The 24,345-nt window shown below is 40.2% G+C and overlaps 2 protein-coding genes across 8 annotated transcripts; one reads left to right on the forward strand and one right to left on the reverse strand.

The window, feature by feature from the left end:
• Positions 1 to 611: 611 nt before the first annotated feature.
• Positions 612 to 2,404, forward strand: LOC105205765 (pancreatic triacylglycerol lipase). Its single transcript, XM_011175268.3, has 4 exons — positions 612 to 669; positions 793 to 1,232; positions 1,561 to 1,912; positions 1,979 to 2,404. The coding sequence occupies exons 1-4, from the start codon at positions 630 to 632 to the stop codon at positions 2,230 to 2,232; spliced, it is 1,086 nt and encodes a 361-aa protein (XP_011173570.2). The 5' UTR covers positions 612 to 629; the 3' UTR covers positions 2,233 to 2,404.
• Positions 2,234 to 23,460, reverse strand: LOC105205767 (serine/threonine-protein phosphatase 6 regulatory ankyrin repeat subunit A). 7 transcript variants are annotated; one of them, XM_026131841.2, is made up of 15 exons: positions 21,991 to 23,443; positions 21,635 to 21,736; positions 20,139 to 20,240; positions 19,598 to 19,714; positions 18,429 to 18,629; positions 16,873 to 17,256; positions 16,136 to 16,456; positions 14,728 to 15,955; positions 14,255 to 14,430; positions 13,446 to 13,874; positions 11,457 to 12,486; positions 3,582 to 3,706; positions 3,340 to 3,488; positions 2,865 to 3,024; positions 2,234 to 2,653 (listed from the first exon to the last, which is right to left on the reverse strand). In XM_026131841.2, exons 1-15 carry the CDS (start codon positions 22,321 to 22,323, stop codon positions 2,435 to 2,437), a joined length of 5,076 nt encoding a protein of 1,691 aa, XP_025987626.2. In that variant the 5' UTR covers positions 22,324 to 23,443; the 3' UTR covers positions 2,234 to 2,434. The 7 variants fall into 7 exon arrangements, 6 of the variants coding, with proteins under 6 accessions (XP_025987626.2, XP_039305323.1, XP_039305321.1 ...); XR_005574810.1 differs by lacking the exons at positions 2,234 to 2,653; positions 2,865 to 3,024; positions 3,340 to 3,488 and adding exons at positions 5,154 to 5,209; positions 5,336 to 5,951; positions 6,081 to 6,348 and having other exon boundaries at positions 21,991 to 23,454; XM_039449389.1 differs by lacking the exons at positions 2,234 to 2,653; positions 2,865 to 3,024; positions 3,340 to 3,488; positions 3,582 to 3,706 and adding exons at positions 7,212 to 7,967; positions 8,347 to 8,614; positions 10,559 to 10,672 and having other exon boundaries at positions 21,991 to 22,526; positions 22,982 to 23,460.
• Positions 23,461 to 24,345: the final 885 nt, after the last annotated feature.

Below are 24,345 nucleotides of genomic sequence, written 5' to 3' on the forward strand. Positions count from 1 at the left end.
TTCAATTCTTTTACATTTCGTGAAAAAAGGCAATTAAATTAGAAGTAAAAGTGCGTATAAGCTAAAATAGCAACTACATAATATAATAGTGCGGTAAAGGAATCCGAAAATGTGTCAGAGTTACTGACAAGTACAAGTAATTTTCCTTTAGTTGACTTTGCAGGATCGAAAATCCTTTTACATGTTCAAAATACACACAAGAATAATATTTTTCGTTTTTCAATTTAAAAGGAATCTCTTCCAGTATTTGTTCTTGCGTGTACTTTAAACACGTAAAAAGATTTTCAATTATTTATAAAAAGCATAAATTTAAAGAAAATGCAAAACCTGTCTTGTATTTTTTTTTAATAGAATAAAGTTTCAGTTAACAAAAATGTTGTTTATATCTGATCAATCCTAAATACGTAGGAAAAATACATGAAACCGAATTAAATTACAATGCATGCTACTATGTTTAGATATATTTAAGATAGAAAAACAAACACCGGAAATTCGTGAAGCAACCATTATCGTGCATCTTTTTTGCTCGAGGTTAGTAATAAGATCTATGATAGATATAAAGATATTTTTTGCTTATATAATATAAAGGTATATAAGAAACTGTCGAACAAAAGCATCGAAGAATCACAATGTTTCTTATTGCAACGTTCTTCGTAACTCTGTTCCTAAGTAATGTATAGTTTATATTATACATATAAATAATTTCAACAAAAAACTTTTTAACAAAAATACAAAATAATCCAGTTATACAAAAAGAACTGTACATTTTTATTATTGTCAATTTCTTTTTAGATGTACCTTTCAATACAGCTGACTTACTCGCTGACTGGCCGTCGATTCAAAATTTTCAAGATCGCCATCCCAAGGAAGGTCTCCTTGATGTCCTTATGAATCCAAAATCGATCATTTCAAATGATCGTGCGTCAATCGACAATATATTTGAATTAGATCTTAAAGCGGACGATATAAATTATGAGCTTTATACCAACGACAATAAGGAGCAATCGGTTTCGCTGCGAGTAGGTGATGCTACTCAACTAAAGGATTCGCCTTTTAATCCTGCGTGGCCAACCAAGATTATTATTCACGGATGGATGGAAAACGGAAATTCCTTTTGGTTACATGACGTCCGACGAAATTATCTTAGTGTTGGGGATTACAATGTAATTTATGTAGATTGGTTTGCCGGTTCAGCCAAAGAATATCTAACAACCGTCCAACTCACTCGTAAGGTAAGAGAAACAAATCACGTAGTCTGTAAAATAGCGTTGAATAAGTAAAAAGAATTTAAGAGAAAAGAATTAAACTTTAAATTTTTTATGAAAAAATGTTCGTAAAATTTTTTCATCAATTTTGCTTTAAAGAATAATGCAAATCGTATCGCAATGAAAGAGATTTTCTGTTTGCACGATATAAATTGTGAGTAAACCGTAACTATGAAAGTAAAGATGAAATTGATTTCACAAAGTCACGAGAATTTGCTTCAATGCGGATTAATTTTTACAAGGTAAAAATTCTTTTCCAACGACATAACGTGAAATCAAGTTTCACGTTTCGTAGGTGGGAGAATACGTGGCTGCGTTTATCGAATTTCTCGGATTAGAGACTCAAGTTTCCTTCGATGATATTCACGTTTTGGGACACAGTTTGGGTGCTCATGTAGCCGGATATACTGGTAGTTACATGTCAAAGAAACTAGGTCGGATCACTGGACTCGACCCGGCTGGACCGGCATTTGAGACGCCTTATCTTAAAGATACGGAGGAGCGATTAGACGCCGCGGACGCCAATTTTGTAGATATTATTCACACTTGTGCCGGCAGTTTAGGTTTCCTCCGACCCATCGGCCATGCGGATTTTTACCCAAACGGAGGAACATTTAGGCAACCTGGATGCCCTGTATTTTCATCCCGTAAGACAACGTTATATTTTACAATATTATGTGCGGGAAGATATTGAATCTAGCTTGTATTTTTAGAAATCTGCAGCCACGGTAGGTCGTACCAGTTTTTCGCCGAGTCCATCGTGCATCCCGATGGCTTCGTTGGCGTGCAATGCTCCAATTGGATGGATTTCCTGCTTGATAAATGCGGCGATAGTAATTCTACCACTGCCGTTATGGGCGAATTTATCAACCCTGATGTTCAAGGTATTTTTTATCTACAAACCAATGCGCAGCCACCATTTGGAAGGGGCGAGATGAATAATGATGGAAACGGACAACTCCTGTAACTACACTTATGACACGTACATATGTATTTTTCATTACAATTAGTGATGCCGCAAGAAAACGTACAAACGTAGAAAGTACTTTACTCGCATACCTCTATCACAAATATTATGATATAAAACAGACCGATATAAAGTAATAACAAAAATTACGCGTATGGAAATTTACGTGCAATAATGGAGTATGCTGCGTCAATTTTATCGTTTAAACCATTTCAACAAGTGTCGCTCCTTCACTAGACGGTTTCTCGATTTCGTCCCCAAATCGCATGCGATACTTTCGACGAACTACGTCCCAGTCGATGACGTTTTGTATTTTTGGAATATTATTTAGAGAAGTTTGACTGATGGTCGGACTTGTTTGAAGCAAGGAAAAGTTAATTCGCTCTTTTGCTGCTCGCGGTAACGGAAGCATTTTAGTATTCTGAAACAAAAGGGAAAGAAAAAATCACAAGAAATGTGTTAAAAGAAGAGAAAAGATCATTTGAAATTGATCATCAAATTGAAGAGGGACACTTGGGGCGGTTTTCTCTGCTTCCTCGTTAGATCATTTAAATATATTGCGATATTCATAAATTTTGCTAGTAAACTACAATATTTTTATATGTAATGAGTGTGTAATAATATTTACGTACGGTAGAATATTTTGTAAGAACGCTTTGCTGCATATCGGGTTCCATGTATCCACGCGATCTGCCAATTTTCTGTCTTGCAATTCGATCCTTCATACAGAGGTTCTTAAGATATATTACCCATGTGGTAATGAGATTCAATGGTGCTGGAGCTGTTTTTGTTCTTTAAAAATAAGGATCATAATAAATTTACAACAAAGATTTGTAAATTTAAACGAAGATTTATAAGAAATTATGCATTTTAAGTTTCATATCAAAGTCTGACGAAAGAAATAATTCTTTCGTAACATTAAAATTTAAAGACTTTGTTTATTCAATTCTGTCAATCTGTCACTAAATGGTAAAATCATATCAATTTTTATTTAGCCTCGTGTAAAATAATTCAATAAAAGCGCAGTCGCAAAATTCATTCATGTTAAAGATGTAAAAATCGATTAAATACTTTCGCAAAATAATCTTTGCAATTGTGTTTACTTACTTTTGCATCTTGCGAATTAGTTTGCTAAGACCGTATTTCCATTCGATATCACTCTGTGACACAATCTTGTGATATGTGTCGCTCATCATGGCAATTAATAGATTAATCAATACTATGACAGTGACGAGCATGTATAGCGAGAATGATACCTATTAACACAAAAAGTACTTATTTGTTAAATACTAGAGATAACGGTATAGATACAGATAATTAGTACATATTATTTCCTGGGAAAACGTTACCTTGAAAAAATTAACCGTCCATGGTGGCTGCTGGTCTTTGCCTACTTTTATAAAGGAGTTGCTGTCTTTTTGGCCGAAAATAGCGAAGAAAAGATTCTCTACGATTTCGATTATATTAACGTGTACTGTGCAAACAGAAAAAAAGAAGTAAGTAAGAGTAAGTTAAAAGAATCTTATTAATATATTAATCTTAATTGTCATGTTCAACTATATTTTGTGAAAATCATTGTGTTTAAATTAGTTTTGTTCCTACGCTAAAATATAGCGGTGTAATATAACTGAGGCAGAGTGTTCGTAACTAGTAGTCATTACTTTGGACACTGCGGTTATAATTGCAAATTTCGGAGTACACCACTAATAACAGAGTAGATTGGTGTTACCGCTATTCATTGTCATTCTGATTACAAGCAAAAAAGGTCGTATAATATTTACAATTCTTGAGCTGTTAAACTGTAGAAGTTCATGCTGACGATGGTCAACTATCCTAATCTTCGTTCAGTAAAAATTGGCGATCATTCAGAAGAAAAGTCAGCGAGATTTTGTAAAACCTAAAACATGCGATGGGATGAACAGCGCGTATCGAGAGATATCGATGAGCGAGCACTGAATGATAAACTGCAAAGAGATGTTCACATTTGACATATATCGGTGAAAGATCGGTGAAAAAGAATTGTCTAAACGCATTCACAAATGCAGGATGGATGCGATGAATGCGGCTTGCAACGTGAGAGATCTGCATTTCGATTCGCTTTATGTACCCTGCGAGAAATAGAGAAATTAAAACGACAGAAATTTACTCTCTGTAAAGATATAAATTTTTAATCTAAGAAATCAGGAAGAGGTTTTAGAATCATTTTGAATTTTCTTTTTTTTTTACCTTTGTCTTCGCATTTTATTTTCACGGTTTAACAATCCAAAGTTAAAAAAAATGCTTTTAAATTAAGAAGTTAATTTGTAATATTATGTAAGACTTTTCTTTATGTCTAACGTCGTCTGTGTACGATATTTGTACGTCGCGATTAGAAAGAAATAAAAATAGATAAAAAATTTCTAAACAAAATCCCGATTTTAAAGATCAAGCGTTCATCATACAGAGAGAAATTCTTTGCGTTAAATTCGCTTTAATTTAACTATTTCTTCTTACAGGATATACATGTATGATGCGTGCCAGCCGAACGTGCGGATGATCGAGATGTGAATCCTGTAGACGCTTCATCTCCGATTAACGTATTAACGAATATACATGCTACACATCAAATTTATGTGTATATATATACATATATTAGATGATGATGTGGGTTTCGAAGGCAGCTCTAATATTATGGCCTTACGTAGATACATTTCCTACAAATATGTGTATCGAGCGCACCGATATATTACACGAAAATATCGTGAGAGCAACATGATGCAGGCATAATGATCGGTGCGTGCATCGTTGCAAAAGAGCCGTTACGCAATTGCGCTCTATAAGTATGTATATATAAATATATAGATTTATGTCGTACATATATGATTAATAAAACATTCCAGGTGGGAAGAAAATGCTATAATTAAATAATGTTAATGACTAACCGTCAAACGTAACGTGGAACGATCCCTATGAACACGGGTATTCCCCATGGTAGCCTCTAAAACGTGTTATAGGTAATCGATTAGACTATGGATCACAAGGAGCATAGGTTTGCTAGCTAACAATAACTGTACAGGCGATGCAAGGTCGCAAAGTCTTAGACGTTTATTTCAAAAATACTGACAAGGTTTTCCGTGTATGCTCCACGGCGATATGTACAAATAAACGCAATGCGATCGGACGCATTAATCTGGCGAATCTGCAAAAATAGGAAGAGCTTTGATCTCTCTTTCGTTCTCTCGTGAGACGTATGTAATATATTGTCGACGGTTATTTTCAGCATTTCCGTCTTCGTTCAAGCGAGTCCAAGTCCCGATTTCACGCCAGCATTCGACGAGCCTTCCAAAGCCGCCAATGGATTCTCGGTCGATTCCTTGGTCTCTTCAACCGACTTTTCCTCAATCTTTTCGCCGTAAAGGTCTCTATACTTGTTCCTGACGACCTCCCAGTCAACAACGTTGTCGATCTTGGCAACATTTCTAAAGGACAACTGACTCCCGAGAGGACTCAGGTGAACTACCGATAAGGCGAAACTATCCTTGTGTCCCACTTGCGTGTTCTTTTTTATTTTTGATAACCATTTGGCTCCCATTTTGGTACGAGGAGACAGACGGCTGCCGCCCATTAAGTTCATCAGAGAAGGCTTTTGTTTCTTTTTAGAAAAGCGTTTCTTGCATTGATTGACGAAATACGTGATCCACGTGGTCAGGAGGTTCAACGGAGATGGTGCCGTGGTGGTCCTGTCGCGTATTGAATATTTAATCGATTAGTGCGACGATAAAAATGATATTTCTATCTGACAATAACATGCAACGACCTACCGTTTTTTCTCTTCTTTATACTTATTGTTTTTTAGTGCGTCTCATTACCTGTGCATGTTTCGAATGAGCTTGCTCAGTCCGTATTTCCATTCGATGTCCGACTGCGCCTGTATTCGCTGATAGGTATCGCTCATCATAGCGATCAGAAGATTAATAAGCACCACCACCGATACCAACATGTAAATGCCGAAGGAAAACTTGAAGAGATTGGTCGTCCATTGGGGCTGATGCATTTCCACTTTGAACTGTTCGTGCGTTGTCTGACCGAAGATGGCGAAGAACAACAATTCGACCGCGAGTATGGGATCCATCCTGACTGTAAATACGCGTTAAACAACGTATCTAAAGTTTCTCGTGTATATGGGCGCGGGCGTATGCAAAAATTCTCTGCCACTGCAGCTTAGACACATGCTAACGTTGCTACTACCAAACGTCGCAAAAAAGATTGATTTCAAGCCATACAGGATGTACATATGTGTACTGCGACTCGTACCAATTTCTCGCCTTTTTGTCTGTCGTCGGAAAAAGTTCAAGCGCCTAAAAAAAACGCGCTTTTATTTAACGAGACGGTTTCTAATTTTAAGCGCATAAAACATAAAAGGAACTAGGAGATTTGCGATGTATTACGTGCAATTATATCCTAAATATTACAAATATTTAAAGGACATTTAACAGAGGCCTTTAAGTGAAAGAAACCTTTGGATATCTTTGGATGCCTTTAAACATTTGCGATGTCAGGGATATTTTATTATTACCGTTTGTGTAAACATTAGTTAAAGCCAATTTAGCTTTAAAGTGTCCTTTTTATTATTCTTTTTTTTTCTACAGAAACACCTACAAATTCACTCAAGCCATTTAACTCTAATTAATATTTACAGCAACGGTCTCTAATGGAAAATCTCGTCGCAACAAATCGATCGAGGAAAAAACTGCGACCTATGGATGATAACGCACTATGGTGACGCGGATGAATGATCCAACATTCAATGAAACATCGAGAGCGAGCGGAGGTGATGAGGATTCGGCATTCGCAGGCATCATCCGGTCGTGCCATGTGACGGAGAGGGGTATGATGTGTTCGGCGAAATTGGCCCATTCTCATATATTTCACAAACAACATCAATTATGTACGTTCCTACGAGATTCATGTATCACACGTCGAGAGACTTTACTTACTTAGATGCTTAAATGCTCGGCTGGTTGCCGGTGCGTCGAGGATCACGCGAGGATCCTCTATGGTGGTCTCGCTCGATCGTCTGAAGTTTCTGAGTCTGCGGTAGCGGTTTACGATTTTAAATACTGTTTATGGAGGGTGTGGGTCTTTAGCGCACTTAGTCGCTAAGTCTGTCTAGTAAATAATACTGAGCGCGACGGCCGATGGTATCTTAGTCGCTCGTTTGCTCGCGCTGCTTTTCACGCGGGTTCGCACTCGGCAATTCGGATCGAAGGATAGCAAGGGTGGCGACGACAATCTTTTACATGGACGGATTTGGGATTGTCGCCGGTACCGTCGAGGCGTTGGATGCCGTCGGTCCGCTCTCATCCTCTTTCTCGTCCATACCCTTCTCCTCCTTATCCGATTCCTCCTTCTCGGGCTCATTCCCGGTCAGAGCAAGGTACTTCTTCCTGATCGAGTCCCAGTCCACTACGTTCTCTATTCTGGTTGCGCTATTGAAGGACAGCTGGCTACCCAGAGGACTGAGGTGCACCACGGAGAGAGTCACACTGTCCTTCGGGCGGACCTGACCCTTCTTAACCTTGGCCAACCATTTCGCGCCCATCTTGGACCTGGGCGATAAACGACTGGTGCGCTGGAATCCCATCATGTGCACCAACGAGGGTCGCTTGCGTTTAGCGGTGCGCTGCTTGCATAGCTTGATGAAGTACACAGTCCAGGTGGTGAGCAAGTTTAGCGGGGACGGAGCTGTGGTAGTTCTGTAACACGCAATCGCGTTTCCAACACGGAATGCTCCGTTAACCCCGTATGCTTAACTGCGAGTTATTTAAGGGACCGATCGAGATCGCGGCATTCAGAGGCTGTACGTAAAAGCGAACGGCAACGACAACGGTCCCCGTCTTCTTCGTACGTGAGTCGCGACGCGAAGGGACGCGATGAAAAACGCGAGAGCGTCGTTTCAAAGTAACGTTAAAGTCTATTTATAACGTCGGTGTTCCGGTCAAACGTGGGAAAAGGTAATCGGACATGCTATTTCGATCGGAGCCGACGGTTATCGTAGCGGTTCATCGTAGCAGACGCTGTATTATATCGCACGTATATTCGGAGTCGCGCACGCGTAAAAGGTCGCAGGCTTACCTGTGCATGTTTCGGATCAGTTTACTCAGTCCGTATTTCCACTCAATGTCCGACTGCGCCTGTATCCGTTGATAAGTGTCGCTCATCATGGCGATCAGCAGATTAATCAACACCACTACCGAGACCAACATGTACACGCCGAAGGTCAATTTGAAGAGGACCGAGGTCCACTGCGGTTGATTGCTCTGGACCTTCAGCTCGCTGTGGGTCGTTTGGCCGAAGACGGCGAAGAACAGATACTCGAAGGCGATTATCGGATTCATCTTTACTGGAATTACGAGGCACACACACACACACACACAAGACGTTTCTTGGTAGCTCTAAAGGCTTTCTTGTTCTCTTTTTTTTTTTAGCTCATTGCTTCGTGCCATTACAGATCGGCTACTACTGGTGGGTACTCGCTATTTGATATACGAATGCGCGTGCGAGTATTCCATAACGTACATAACGATCGAGCGAGCGAGCGAGCGAGCGAGCGAGCGAACGAACAAACGGAACGAACATGCTCATGCATATCTTTTATATAGACTCTGGCCATGCTCTGCAGCTGCGGCTGCTTACTAACGCCGGATGCATGCCATGAACTTCTTATTGCAGGCTGCGATCATCGTCGAGTACGTACTGTCACTCGTCTTTTCAGCCTTGTCGCTCTAAGTTTGTCTTGCATTTACATCCGACTCAGATGTAATTGCGCTTCCCTTTTTTTCCTTTTTTTTCTCTTTTTTTTCTCTTCGTCGTGCTAAAAGATACTCGTGACGAAGGCATTCTATCATCATGCGCGTTTTAGGACGCGCGACGAGTCCAACGATGCATCCCGCTAACCGGGGGATGCACCGGCGCGCCTTTTCTCGAGGCAGCTAGTGATCGAACAATGGGGGCATTCGTCGAGCGTTCTATGCTGAATGAGAGAGAAAAAGAAAAAGAGAGAGAGAGAGAGAGAGCGAGAAAGGAGGGCGCGGGTGATTACTTTGAAACGTATCGCGCTACACGTTTGCAGTGGATAAAAGGATGCGGCATGCAGCTCGGAGATGCACGCCCTCCTCCTCGCTTGCCTCCTGGCTTGCACGATTCCAAAAGCGGGCGCGTCACATCACGCAAAATGTTTGCATGCAATGACACGATGAGAGAAAGAGCGGTAAGAACCTTTTTCGGCCGGAGTCGTCCTGTGCAGCGGTCCATTAAAGAAAAAGGAGAAAAAAAAGAAGAAAAAAGGGGGAACGCGAAGGAAGCGAGCGTTCTGTGATGGGGTGTGGGGCAGTCCGCAAAAGTCAATCCAGTCATACATAAAAAACAATCGTGCGATTGATGCACATCATGAATTTGCATACAACATCGGCGTCCACTAGCATAAACACGATTCTAGCAACTCACAATTATTATACAGATACAGATGATAGAGAGGTACAGAGAGAGACACGCACGTTCATACACATATATGTGTGCGTGTGCGTTCATGTATGTATAATACATATACAGGACACATACGTACAGCGAGACACGGGGATGCACACGGGCAGAGGCTGTGAAAGAAACACGAGCACATATGCTCCGGCAGTAACGCTAATCGACAGCTAATCAATTGCATGGACAGGGAACGTCGTGTTCTCGAGCTTTCAGACCAATTATATAAATATTTGTTCGGTACGCTGCGATGCGGACGCTTCGCTCCAATCCGCAGACGGATTCGAAGCAAGGAAGAGCGTAAAAAAAATTTTTAATTCTGCAATTGCAGCAATGACTATATGTATATCAATAGAACTGTCACATTTGAAGTGTTTCAAACAATTGCGATACTATTTGCGCAAGAGAGAGAGAGAGAGAAAGAGAGAGAGAGAGAGAGAGAGAGAGAGAGAGAAGAGAAAGAGAGAAAGATATTATTCTCTCTCGGTAAACTTTCAATTGATTTTTATTTCATCTTTTTACCATCGCCTCCGTATCACAGCATACTACGCGAAGAATAATATTCGACTTTGCGTGTAATTTTTTTTTTTTAATCCTCTCGTTTGACTTTTTTTTCTCGCTTCGTCATGTCAGGCAGCAGTTTCAGCAGACAACACACACTGGCCAAATGCACGATGCAGACGAGACGACACCGAGATGGATCGTGTCCCGAATTCAGTTTCGCGCGCGCGCGCGCACGCTTTTTGTTACGGTTCGCTTTCCGCGCTCGGGTCGCTTCTGATTAATCTTTCTCAACCAGCTGAAAACTTACTATCTCTGCTGTTATCGTCACAGCACTCATTCTTTTTCTTGTAACGGCCGAAGCGACGAGGAGGCGCCGTTGGTGGCGTCTCCATTATCCATTCCGTAACATTGGCCAACAAATCTATCATTGCAATTCAGTCGATTATGATTCTGTATCGCTCCGCATGTCTCTGAGTATGATCGACATGAAGTAGATCTACTTTGGAATTTCGATAAATGAATAGTTAAGAAGTCTAACGCGCGCAACTGTGTCCGCGCAAGGTATCAACGACTCTTTCGAAATGGGAGTAAATTTCTTAACGGTTGGGCCGGGAACGTTGGAAGATATAAACGTTTGTTTCTCTGCATATAAATTACTCACAGTCGAGTACAGAGTCAGTACAATTTCGATGAGTTTAACTATCCATTCAGGCGTTTCGTAACATCGAAATCTGAATTCATCGAAATTGCGCTCACGTAGTTCTGTAACTCCTGACGTAAACTGACGCAGGAGTGGAAGAACGCGATCGCCGATTTGCACAAAGGAGGAAATTTGCACCGTTATCTCGGTACCCACGCGAATTAGCACCTGCGTGGGCGAAAGCACTGTCTATGTCCTGTTAATAGAAACCAGTAAACCGCGCGTCGAAGCGATTGCCAATCTAAGATCTAAGCCCTACGTAAGTATCTACATAACGTATCTACGATACATGTCGTATCTACAGTACATGTGCGCGTATACGTATTTATCCTATAAATGGAGCTGTAAAAAAATCAATTAACTGCGCCACTAGCTCTGGATTGGCGTCAAAATATATAGTAAGAGAAAAAGATACAGATAGAAAGATAGAGAGAAAGAGGGAGGAGGAAAGAAGGTTGAAAAGGGAGAGAAACATAGACTTGAGAATAATATGTTTCGAACTTACCGTCGGAGAACGCCTTCTTTGGTTTTCCGTCCTCCTGTAACGCTTCTCTCATCGATGGAAAGTTCTTGAACGCTTGATTAAGCGCGACGAAGTGCATGGAGAAGCCAAAGACGAAGATTGCCAGCACCGCGAGAAACCTCGCGAGATCCTTCATAAGATTACCGATGATGATGGCCCACGGTCCGAACAGATGATGAAACGACAGGAAGTCCAGGATCTGCACGCAAGCTAAAAGGAAACTGAGGGCAAAAAGCTGGTTTCTTAGGTAGAGGAGAGTCGGCCATTGTGGTTTCTTCACGATTACAAATCCCATCAGATGAAACGCGACGCCGAATATGCCAAAAAGCAGCACCGCCAGCTTAATCCAACCAAGGCCGCTTTTGTCACTGGGATTCGTTAACTCGAACAGCAACAATCCCGATAGCATCACCAGCAGACACCACTCATACCAATATGGTATCAAGTTGCCTCTCACCACTGGATAGATTGGCGTAATGCCGACCAGCAACAGGAAGACCATCAGATAGATGTGCGATGTGAGATATGACATGAACTTGATGATAGGTACGTTGTTGTACTTATGCCCGAGAGGAAGGGCGAACACCACCCAGACCGGCGGGCACACGATGAAGGCGATGAACAGCAGGATGGTCCTGAACGCGTTCCAATTCAGACTACCTTGCCACAATTCTTGCAGATAGCGCTGTACCACGGTATGCGCGATCACTTCCTTCTGTTCATTCTCGATCAACACGTCCAGGAACTCGACATTCCTGCGATCCATCGACGTCAAGATCCTGCCGGCCGAGTCAGCGCCCGCCGCCAGAGCCAGCAACTCGGTGGCCATTGCTTCGCACTGTTTCCCAGCGGCAATTAAATCTTTAGCGCGCTCCTTTTCTTTTTCAGAAAGCTTCACGTAGATGTTGGACAGCTTGGCCGCAGTATCGACTGGCGCGGGTGACACTAGCACGAACTCCTCGATCGGTTTGTTGTTATGACTTTTGCTACAGACCATCATGTTGTAGACAAACTGCAAATTCGTTTAAAAATCAATAAATTAAATTTGAGAACATTGAAAATTCCTGCAATATTATGTCTAGACAATTATTTGTTTGTGCCAAACATGAGACAAATAACAAATATTATAATACGTAGTTTTCAAAATAAAGTTATAATCAATCTTAGATGCTTCGAAATTATGTCACAATTAGATTTTCTTAGATTTCTGCTTTAAACAACCGCAATAACATAAAGTTCATGTTTTATGAATGCGGTGATTCAGCGACTGAATCTTGATTAGTTATCATGAAGTCTGCTTATATAATTAATTATATTAGGGTAAAGTTTTCCATAATGATACGACTGAAGAATTTTATGACAGTGATATTCATCTCGTTTTAACATTATTTAAGCTGCACGTGCATTATCAATTTTTCGTCTACGAAACCATAATTCATTTCGCGTGCATACCTAACATCAAAACGCTTTACTAGTTTCGGTTTCGTTTAACGAAATGTGCAAAGTTTTAAAATGTCGTGTGTCTTTTGAGCTCACGAGACGCAATTATAGTACACGAAAATTTCGAAAATATAGTCTAAAATAACTGTGAAATTATTTCTAAGCAATACAAAATTTACAAAGAAATTGAATTGGCGAACCATATATTGATATGAAGTTTCTGCATCATGACATATACAAAGAATCTTTATACCTTTTAGTTTTTAATTAAAATTTTAATTAAATATATTTTAATTTTTAAATCACGAAAGATATCTTGTAGATAGATATTTCTCATATAAAATAAAATTTTTGTCAGAGTTAAAGAATAAATAGTTTCGTCAAAATAAGATTTCATGCGCAATTATGTTTTCTATCATTCTTTGATTATACTATTAAGAATATAAAACTTGTCGTTTGAAAACTTGCTATTTAGAAATTCGATATTTGAGCAGTCCTCATCTGTTTTTCTTATCAAAACAAACATCTTACCCTCTTGTCTTCCATCAGAGCGTACGTATCGTGCTCTTTCTCCATGAGATATTTCAGCACATCGTTGTGACCCTCGGAAGCGGCGAACCAGATCGGTGCGCAGCCTAGATTTGTCTCAGTTTTTGGAGATCCGCCACTTTCCACGAGCAACCTCACTACATCCAGATGGCCAGCGCGTGCAGCACAATGCAGCGGCGTCCAACCGTTCTTGTCGGTCGCATTTATTTCCGCGCCCTGACCCAAAAGAACTTCCACCATCTGATAATGACCGTGAGTCGCCGCGATGTGCAGCCCGGTCTTGCCGTAGCGATCCGCGCTGTGCAACAATTCCGCCGATCTGCTCAACAGCAGACCCACGACAGTTATGTGACCGCCGAAGCAAGCCAAATGTAAGGGGTTCCAGCCGTTCTCCGTCGTCGCTGCGTCTACCTTCAGTCAGAACATCCTCGAATTCAGTCGAAGTGTTCGGTAACGATTTAGTTCTTTTTAATAACTTGAGAAAATTAATGTAAACAACTTAATTTTTTCAATTTCACAAAGTATATTAGATAAATATAACACATTAATTTATTTTATAAATTTTTTGATTAATTATTGTGATATAATCTCAGTTTCTAAATGTTTACTAAATTGATTGAATATTAATTTTATAATGCAAATATTCTTTAATTTATATCAAAATTATTGTATTAGTATATATATTTTTTTATAAATAACTTTTGTGTATAGAATTTTACTCAGAGTTACATCATAAATTACTTTGTTTTTAAATCTGGATAAAATATTATCAATCAAAATTGTTGTCATACCTGAACTCCCGCAGAATTGAGAAGAAGTCGTACGACGTTCTCATTTCCAGAATATGCAGCTAGATGAAGAGGAGTCATGCCGGATTCAGCTCCTAACTCTCCTACTAAGGATCCTCCAGTTGGTGGGTCAGATTTTACGGTTCCGGGTATGTGAGTTAGCAGTTCTCTAACCGTATCTAGAACAAAACCGAAATTTCTTTATAAAAAATTACAAGGTAATTTAGAAGTATAACAAAAGAAGTACTTTAACTGTATTTACATTTCTTTAAAATTAATTTTAAAAAATATTAATAAGAAATATATTTTATTCATTTAAATTTAGTGATGGTTTTTTAAGGTAGTTCTTTAAAGTAATTACTTTAATATATTAATGTTAATTATTAATAAATCTCATTTTATACATAGATATAATTCTATACCTACATAAACATACTCGTAATTATTATTAAATGTTTCATGAGAGCCTCACTCACCGGCTTGTCCAAAGTAAGCAGCAACGTGAAGCGCGGTGACGCCAAGTTTTTTGCTGGATATCCTAAGGGATTGAGACGATCTCATCACTTCAAGTACCTGGCCGTGACCGTGTTGAGCCGCCAAGTGAACCGCAGTGAAACCTGCACGATTCTCATCAGCGCAAGACGCGCCGGCTCTAACCAGAGCCTTCACGACTTCGGCGTGTCCACCTTCCGCCGCCAATTGCAGAGGAGTTGCTTCCGTCAGTTTATTTCTAGCGGTTATTACGCCCTGCCTGTCAAACTTCATCAGTTCTTCGATCACCCGGACGCTGCCTTGCATTGCGGCGATGTGGGCGCAGGTATTGCCATCCTTGGTGCAGGCCATCACGAGGTTGGCATGCCTCTGCAAAAAGAGCTGAGCTACTTCGGCGTAGTTGTTCATGGCTGCAGCGTGGATGGGTTTTTGTCCCTGATCATCCGTGGCGTCTATGCTGGCACCGAGTTCCAACAGTAATTTGCAGACTTCCAATTGACCCGCTCCCGCCGCTAGATGAAGAGGAGTCTGCTTCCTCAGGGTGAGGACGTCTATCGCCGCGGCATGATCCTGTACGAGAAACCGTACCAGATGTGTGTAACCGTTCATGGCGGCCAAATGCAGGGCAGTTCTTCCCACGCGCGATTTAGAGTTTATAAAGGCCTTGTTCGCCAACAACGCGTCGCAAACTTGAAGATAGCCGTGCTCGGCGGCTAGATGAAGAGCGGATCTACCCTCGAGATCGAACACGTCCACTCTGCCGTGATTGGCGAGGAGAGTGGTCACCAGTTCCATGTGGCCCCGATGAGCGGCGATCAGCAAAGGCGTCCAACCCACGGCGCTTTGCCGGTTCAAGGCCTTTTGCACGTCCGTAGCCGACATGCGACTAATCATCTCCTGCAAAACCTCGTTGTTGCCCGCGAGTGCGCAATGATGGAACGCCGATTCCTGAGCCTGTCTGGTCTGCATCGAGACGTCCGCGCCGCTATCCAGAAGAGCGCGAACGACGGCGCGATCGTCTCCGGGGGTGATGACTTCCGAGGGTTCGATTTGGGCCGCGTAATGAAGCGCGCTGGCACCTTCGTTGGTCAGACTGTTCACGTAGGAAGTCGCCACTTCCGGGCCCTTCTTTTCCTTTACGAATTCTATCAAGTGCCGGACCACGTCAGCTTTGCAACCTCTGCAGGCTAAATGCAACGGCGTTTCTCCGTTCTGAGAAAAATAGAAATTTTTAAGTAAACTAATATAATTGAGCAGTTATCGTTTCGAGAAAGTTATCTAACATTACACAGAACATAATAAAAATAACGTTTAATTTGCTCAATTATTACGACATTACGTTAAAATTGATTTTTATAAATTAGATTTTATTTCTTATTTTTTTCGATGTACTTTTGATTTAAACATTGGATCTCCGCCATCCTCGAGCAGTAAAAGGAGCGTCGCTAAATTTCCATGGCTGGCTGCCACATGCACGGGCGTTTGGCCGTCATCGGTTGTCAAATTGGGACCTGCCCCAGATTTCAATAACATCAGAGCGCATCTGTCGCCGTCGGGTACTCTGGCAGCTATGTGAAGCGGAGTTTCACGAAGTTTTCCACCTCTCACGTGTACCTCTGCGCCATATCCTAGAAGAGTTTCCACGACAGCCGGTTTGGCACTTTCCACGGCTATATGGAGTGCCGTATAGTTATCGTTCGTTATCGCGTCCACCTGCGTACAACAGTAAAACAGATATGCGTTCCGTACAATAAAATTTAATATTGGATTTGATTTTTGGAGATACACAGAAAATATCTTTAATTTCTTATGAGAATTAAATTTTTTTTACACACATCCGAGATAATTACTTTTTTTAGGAGCCAAAAATCTGGCACTTTTCAAAATAACGTAAACCAAACAATTTTTTTTTTGTTTCTATACAAATTAAACAATTTTTTTATTTATTCTTATTATTTTACGTTAATAATACTTTTTTATATGCTATTAATCTCTTTTCACTACATTTCTCTTCTATTTATCATAATATTTACGACTCAGAAATGATCCATGATGGTCTAGTCAGCGCACATCTTTATTTATGTGCTGACGATAGTATTGTCCATAGTAATATGATAAATAACAATTACTTTTTCTCCTCGTTGCAGCAAAGTACTGATAATGCCTACATGGCCGTACCCTGCAGCCGTGTGAATAGACCTGGCACCACGTTTGTTCGGCATGTGCAGATACACGCCCTTCTTGAAGAGCATAGTGGCACATTCCGAGTGTCCGTTCAGCGATGCTATGTGCATCAGTGTGGACCCGTCTTTCGTTCTTTCGAAGATGCTTGCTTTGAATTTATCGGCCAGTAGTTCGATGATGGAAGCGTGGCCATTCTCAGCGGCCAAGTGCATCGGCGTTCGATCCTGATGATCGGTGATTGAGGCGGAGGCTCGGACACCGTAGAAATATTTCACTAGGGTTTCGTCACCTTCGGCGCTCGCTATGTGCAATGCAGTTTGCCCATCCCCCTAAAATATATGTTACACTTTCTAAGTAGTTGATATACTTAAGATATTTATGTTTTCCTCAATAGCACTGTATATTTTATTAAAAAGTACATTTTGTACATTTTTATCTTAATCTCTCTTTATTATCTTGATGATTCGATAAAATTTGGAAAATGATCGTTTCTGTTTTATTTTGATCACATTGGTAGTAAAAATTATATAATTTAAGCGATGACTTTTGTCAATAATTAGTAACAACCACTCAACTTTTGTTGCTTTAATCTTAATATCTTAAGTGTACATATCTCAAGTACCACATACATATATCTTAAGTGTATCACACATATCTTAAGTATATTAATTGGAAAACTTGATTTTTACTAATATTTAGTCGATATAATCAGTGCGACACTTATCTCACGCATTACGCATATATATATATATATGTGTGTGTGTGTGTGTGTGTGTGTGTGTGTGTGTGTGTGTGTGTGTGTGTCGTAATAAATTTTTGCGACTCAATTAAGGGCCAGTAAACAAATCTTGTTACGTGACGGTACAAAGTAAAATAACAATGCAAACGCAGTTGTAATTTTTCAAAACTTTAAAACTTTGTCGTAAATTTTATAACCGTCTTATTTCAAATTATTGCTTATTTAGAATCATAACTTTGCAATTGCGGCAATTTATCACGTGCGTCACTTCTATTTTGTGTACGATCGATATCGTCAAGTTTTGTACTCAAGTTTCTTGCCGCAGTTCGAAACTTAACGTTAGAATAGACAATGTATACGTTATTTAACGCTTTGCTTTATAATATAAAATTTCGCAATCGAAAATATCGATATTCCATTAATTTTACCAGAAGTTAATTAAAACAATATTATATTGCACATTTATATTCCGGAAATTCGAAATTGTTTACACGGTCAGAAGATAAAAGAGATATAAATGGTTATTTCCGACTGTCATAAAATCGTGGAAAGGATAATTAAACGCGTATACAGTTAACCAAAATGTGAGCGAAAAATAGTAAAGTGGCCGCATTGTATTTACACTGCAACGTATAATTTGCGAGCTTCAAAGCATTCGAGGGTGCTATGTATATAATTGGCAAAGTTTCAACGATATACCGTTCGATTATCATCGGCTCAATTTCACTTCGCTTTGAATCTTCGTGCTTGGATTTAACGTACATTTTGCATGTCGACAGATGCGCCGTAATCCACCAGGATTCGCACCATGTCGATGTCTCTTCTTCTAGCGGCCAAATGCAGGGCGGAATCACCGGCTGGTGTGGTGGCGCGAAGCTGATCGGGAGCTTGCTGTGCCAGAAGTTCGCGGCACATCGACTGATTGCCAGCCTCGACTGCTAGCAGAAGAGGTATCTTTCCTTTCTGTGACGGACAATACAATTCAAAAGAATTGTAAATGATAGAATATCTTTCCTACGATCCTATGCTTCTCACGGACAAGGACAATAGCGTGATGTAACGAAAGAAAAAATTGTTTCAAAAATACAAATATAAGAGACAATTTGTTTACTTTTTATTAAAATTAAAAGAATTATAAATTATTAATTATAAATACTATTTATTTAAATAGCTCATAAAGTAATCGTTGTTTAAAGAAAATTTGAAAAAAAAATAGTATTTTGTTTCATTTTATAATTTTACCGCTCACATACCTATATTTCTAGAACTTTATGAATGTCAAATATTTATATCATTTACAACAAAAAATAAAGGGAATGAATTTCACGTATAATTATGGAAAATGCTAGAGATAATCATAGAGATATTTTTACTGATGTTGTTTTCGCATAAAGAAATCTTGACAGGTATTATTGTAATATACGACACACGACACGAGAGTTTTTCGTGCTTACGCGAAATGTCTAAATATGCATTGGTTCGACGGCTCGATATAACATGAATCGTTATTGTTTTTTTCCATACGGGCGGCAAGGCCGGACTTCTCCCCGATCGGGTGGCGTCGTACTATCACGACGGGGTTGTATGACAAAGGGCGAGGGAGACAAGGAGGAAAAAGCGAACTGGAGAAGAGTTATGGCGCCGTTCGGTACCAGGTAGCGATCTCTCGGTGCACGGCACCTGTCACGCGAGAAACGCGGACGCGAAACGGGAGCATCACGCCGCGGTTATTGCGGAAAAACCTTTATCTTCGTCTAATTTGAAGTTTCGGGGCCAACATGACTCTGCTTATGGTGTCACGCTGATTGGACTCGTCCTGAATATTGAAGAGATCGACTTGACTTAGCAATTTCGGATCTCTCAAAGTGCTAATATTTTCTTCATTTGCCCTTTTTGCAACGTTGTGAAATTATTTCGGGGCTGCTACTTACACCGTCGACCTTTAGCCTGATGTCTCGTCCTGCAGCACTCAGGAGAGCTCGCAGGATTGACGTTGCGGTGCCCGTTTGTCTCGATGCCACTAGATGAACCGCCGTTTGTTGCCTCGGCTAAGCACAACGAATATATTTCAAGAAAACAGTTATAGAGGTTTATTAAATTGAATGATTTAACAAAGAATATTTAATATTGATTTTAGCACTCGTTATAATTAAAATTCATAATTGTCTCATTATTTTAATATCAAAACCGAGACAAAAAAAATATGAATTAAAATTAGGCAAAGAATTGGTGACTAGATAGAATTAAATTCTTTGCAATAATTTGAAGCAACTCTCTAAATTCTTTAAAGTGAAATCTCATTCTAAAGAGTAAAATTTTACTCTAAAAGAATAAGATTCCACTCCAAAGAATTTAAAAAAAAAAAAAGATTTTTCCAAGAAATCGGAATTTCAAAATATATAGTCTAACACTATAATTACATTTTGTTCTAAAATTGCTACGATATTTATACAAAAATAAAACTATTCGTACCCCTCCGGTGGTATAGGGATCAACGCCTCTCTTGGACAATAATAACTTAACGACGTCCTCCCTCGAATACATAGCAGCGATGTGAAGGGCATTGTAATTGTCCTGTAGAAAACGTGTCAATGAAATGCATTTGGAGCTCGCTTATCGCGAATATCTATTCGAAAACCTCGATCAATTCATCCGATAATCTTGTATTTGCAAATTATGTGGTCGCCCCAAATTCTTTCTATTGAATTTTCATCGAATTAATGGTAGTTAACGCACACGAGGGGAGTTTTATAGAAATAAGTAAAACGGTAATGGAGCTATGAGTTTTGTCCTGCCGCGCCCGTCGGACTGACCCTTATGATGTTTCAGGTTTCAGGTTTCTGATCACGGCATATCAGCATGCTATTTGAAAATTATATTGGAATCATTGTGGGAGCGGTAAATCGATAGTAGCGAGTATGCAACGCCTTGCAAGTTCGCAAAGTGATGTTCTAACATGGTTAACGTCGCTCAGTAGTACCTACATAAGTAAAAGGAGCGATGTCGACTATATGCAGAAAGCCCCCGACGAAAATTTCATGTTTATCGAAAATTTATAACAAGTTTGCGCTTGAGCGTTAAATAGATGTTTCATTGAATTTTAAAAACAATCTTCTACCAAAAGTTTCGCTGCGCACTGATAATAATAATTATATATTTTATTAAAAATATTAAAAATAATTATTTCCCTTTTTAAATTACTCATTCGTACACGTGTGCAGCCTATGACTTTTGACTTTAAATAAAACGACCGTCATTCTTTTCTTTCTTCCTTCTTTGTCCTGACGCATAGGACATTCGAAATCAATAAATTTTACTATAGAGTTCTTGAGGCGGCGTTTCCAATGACTTTCAGAAGGTTGCACCGAGCGCGCTACATAATTGAACCCCTGTCCGGGGTGTCAAGCGCAAAAAGCCGCTTGCAATAGCAGGCGTTTTTAAAGGTTGCCTGGCGGGCAGCTTTTTAAAGATTTAACGATCAAACTTTAATCTATCCTAAGAATCGGACCCTTTTTCGCTGCGGCTGATAGTTAGCTGACTCGGCGGCCTACTTATCCATTTACACGGCTGCCCGTCTTTGTCCACTCGGTCAGTAAGCATAAGCCCCTTGACCTTGGCCCTCCTTCACGCAATCGTTCCCTCCCGACTTAGTGACTGACTTAGCACAGATTGCGGCTTGATCATTAGCTGTATACGTTTCGTGGCACGCGTCACCTTCGCAGGTGCTATTACGTGCCAGTGCCACGTAACCCCAGCACGAGAACTTATCGCGACGGCAATGAATCAAAGAATGATGAATCAAACATTTTTTTCTACTTTTAAGTGGAATATCTCGAGAAATACATCCGCCCGATATAACGCGATCCTTAATGCGATAGAGTAATTAACGTTTTTTTTTCCATGAATTTTTATCCAGGAGTAATTATCATGGTCTATCGAGCGACTTATTTATATCGCGGAGTACTTGCATTGTTTCTGGCGCCCACGTCGGAACCGAGCTCGATCATCCGATCGAGCAGCGCGCTGCGGTTGTCCTTCACCGCGTACATCAACGGCGTCATCCCAGTCGTCTGCAAATAAAAAAGCTTTGCCTAGGAAAGTAAATTTGCCATGTGATTTTTTTACGACTGTTCGACCATCTAATATCTATATCTGAAAGTTTCCTGCTACAGATGCATTTATGACAATGGAATTTATTTTACTCATGGAAACGTTACGTGTTTCCATGATTATTTCTAAAAATTCCTTATTCGACTACGTATTAATTTCTTTCATGCCAGAAACGCTTCAGCCTCTTCGGCACAGTCGTACAAGCAAAACTAACCGTGTCCAAAACACCGGCGAGCGGGACGATGAAGCCATCCTCTCCCGCGCTCTGGACCGTCTTCTCCAGAGACTTGAGCAGCTGGTCCACGGGGGCCCATTCTCCGCGTGCCGCCAGGCCCAGCAGCCTGTGGGCCCCTTCTCTGGCGGTCGCTCCGGCAGAGCTGGGCTTACTTCCGGGCTGCGTCGGTTCTCCCGCGGCCGCACTACCACCGCCATTGCTTCCCGTCGACGCTGAACCACCATCGTCCTTACCGCCCGACGGGCTGTCCTCTTTGCTGGAGGGATTCTTCTTATCGTCCTTGCCTGCCGGTGGCTTCTTGTTACTGCTCATACTATGCTACGTGCGATCCCTCCGCGAGCATGATTCGCTCGAGCGACTCACTCTCGTTCAAAGTTGCACACCGTTAATGGTACACGGAACATGGAGATTGTACGGCCATCAGGCAAATATCTTTGCTTTGGCGCGACGTACACTTGGCAGAATGTAACTTACGACGACGCTCACATTTAGACGATTTTGAGCGATTTTGAGAGCTACCGAAAAATGAATCAGTTTTATTTTATGGGAGAAACAAATAATTTCGAATCGAGGTATTACAACAAACACGAAGAGTATATGCTGCAAATATATCATTGGAATGATACATTTCAGACATTCGAGACGATATTGTCATATGAAACGCAAAGTCTAATGGAAGTTACTAGTTTAAGACATTAATTTTTTTTCGCGGCATTAATATATGTAATACTTTTACAATTTTCCGAATATTACATCACTCTCAAAATTCTAGCAATATTCGTGTGATTATACTTCAAAGTTCGATTTATCGCTTATAAAAAATTATAAAAATGTCTACAAGCAAAGTGCCGCGAGAAGGAGAATGCCTTAAACGTAACGACGCTTCGAGCGACTTCCGTTAGATTTACTCGGCGTTTCGTATGAGAGTACCGTCTTGACACAAGCGAAAGGTCCTCGCAAGTTGACGCACTGTTAATTATTTTACTGCTCGGTCAGTTGTATCGAGTAAAAATGTAAGAAGCACCAAACGAGTGTTAACGGCACAGTCAGTCTAGCGATTCTGAAGACGGTATGTAACTCAGAGTGAGTTGAGAAGAAGAGAGAGGGTTGCTTCCCTTCGGGCCTTGCTCGCTCGCCAGGATCGACCAATCGCTGACTCGGTCTCGCGGTTCGTTAGGGTAATGCTGCACCAATACTCCTTCACCTTCGACCTGCACGGATTGCTTGTGCTGCACACAAGCGCGTAACCGTGGTAGGCCGTGCTGGTCGTCGCTGGTAGCAGGTAAGGAAATCAAGCAAGGGGGTGGTGGTTCAGGGTAGAGGAAGGGTAAGAGTTGCGGAGGGGCTGTTATGGCTGCCGTCGACACGCGACTTCCGGACCAGCCCGGCAGGCACGCTATCCGTCTATCTTGAATCCACCGGACTCTGCCACGGCTCTGAATAACGTTCCTCATTCCTCTTCGCTTTCTCTCGCCTGAGACTAAAGACTCGCTCGTGCGTGGTCTCTATTTTTCCCTCTCTTTCTCTCTCTCGACATGCATATTTTTCTTTTCGATAATACGTACACTTTGGGCGTGCAAAAACTGCGAGTCGCGTGATAAGAATGCGATAAATTGTATTTAACATAGATGACATTAAATAACACACACGAGTCAATTAACTGGAAAAGTATATCTCGATGTTTAAAATAGTTTGAAATATTTTTCCAATGTAAAAATATTTAAAATATTTAAAAAAGATGTAAAATTTAAAAATATGTAAAAATATTTAAAAAGGTCTTTTCCTAAAAGTTTCATAATTATTAATCTTCCGTCAGGCGCATCAATAAATATCGCAAATTCGGTGCAAATTGAGTACTCACCTATAGTTGACTCGCTAAAATAATTTGCCGAAAAAATAAAAGGGACATTGAGAAAAAAGTAATTAAAATTACATTTAATTTTTTATTTGCAATTTACAAGTATTATAAATAAAGTAATATTGCAAAGTGGACTTAGTCACAAAACCTTAACCTTGAATACGCGTGATCGACTGAAAGAAAAAGAGTATTTAATTTACGTAACAAATTTTTAAATTTTTAAAAATTTAGTTTTTATTTAAATATTATATATATTTACTGTTGATCGTAACTCATGTGCAGGTTTCTCGCGTCAATTTATATATGTCGATTTATTTCTATCGAATAATCAAAAGTGAATATGATTTAAAAAAATATCTTAAAAAAAGAGTATAGCATAGCCAATCGTTTTTTTGTTTAGTAATGCTATTTAAATTGCAAACTATTTCTTGACGTAACACTCTTTGAATAACCATTCCAAGGTGATAAAAGCAAGA

This window comes from Solenopsis invicta, chromosome 5, assembly GCF_016802725.1.
Source record: "Solenopsis invicta isolate M01_SB chromosome 5, UNIL_Sinv_3.0, whole genome shotgun sequence".
Lineage (NCBI taxonomy): Eukaryota > Metazoa > Arthropoda > Insecta > Hymenoptera > Formicidae > Solenopsis > Solenopsis invicta.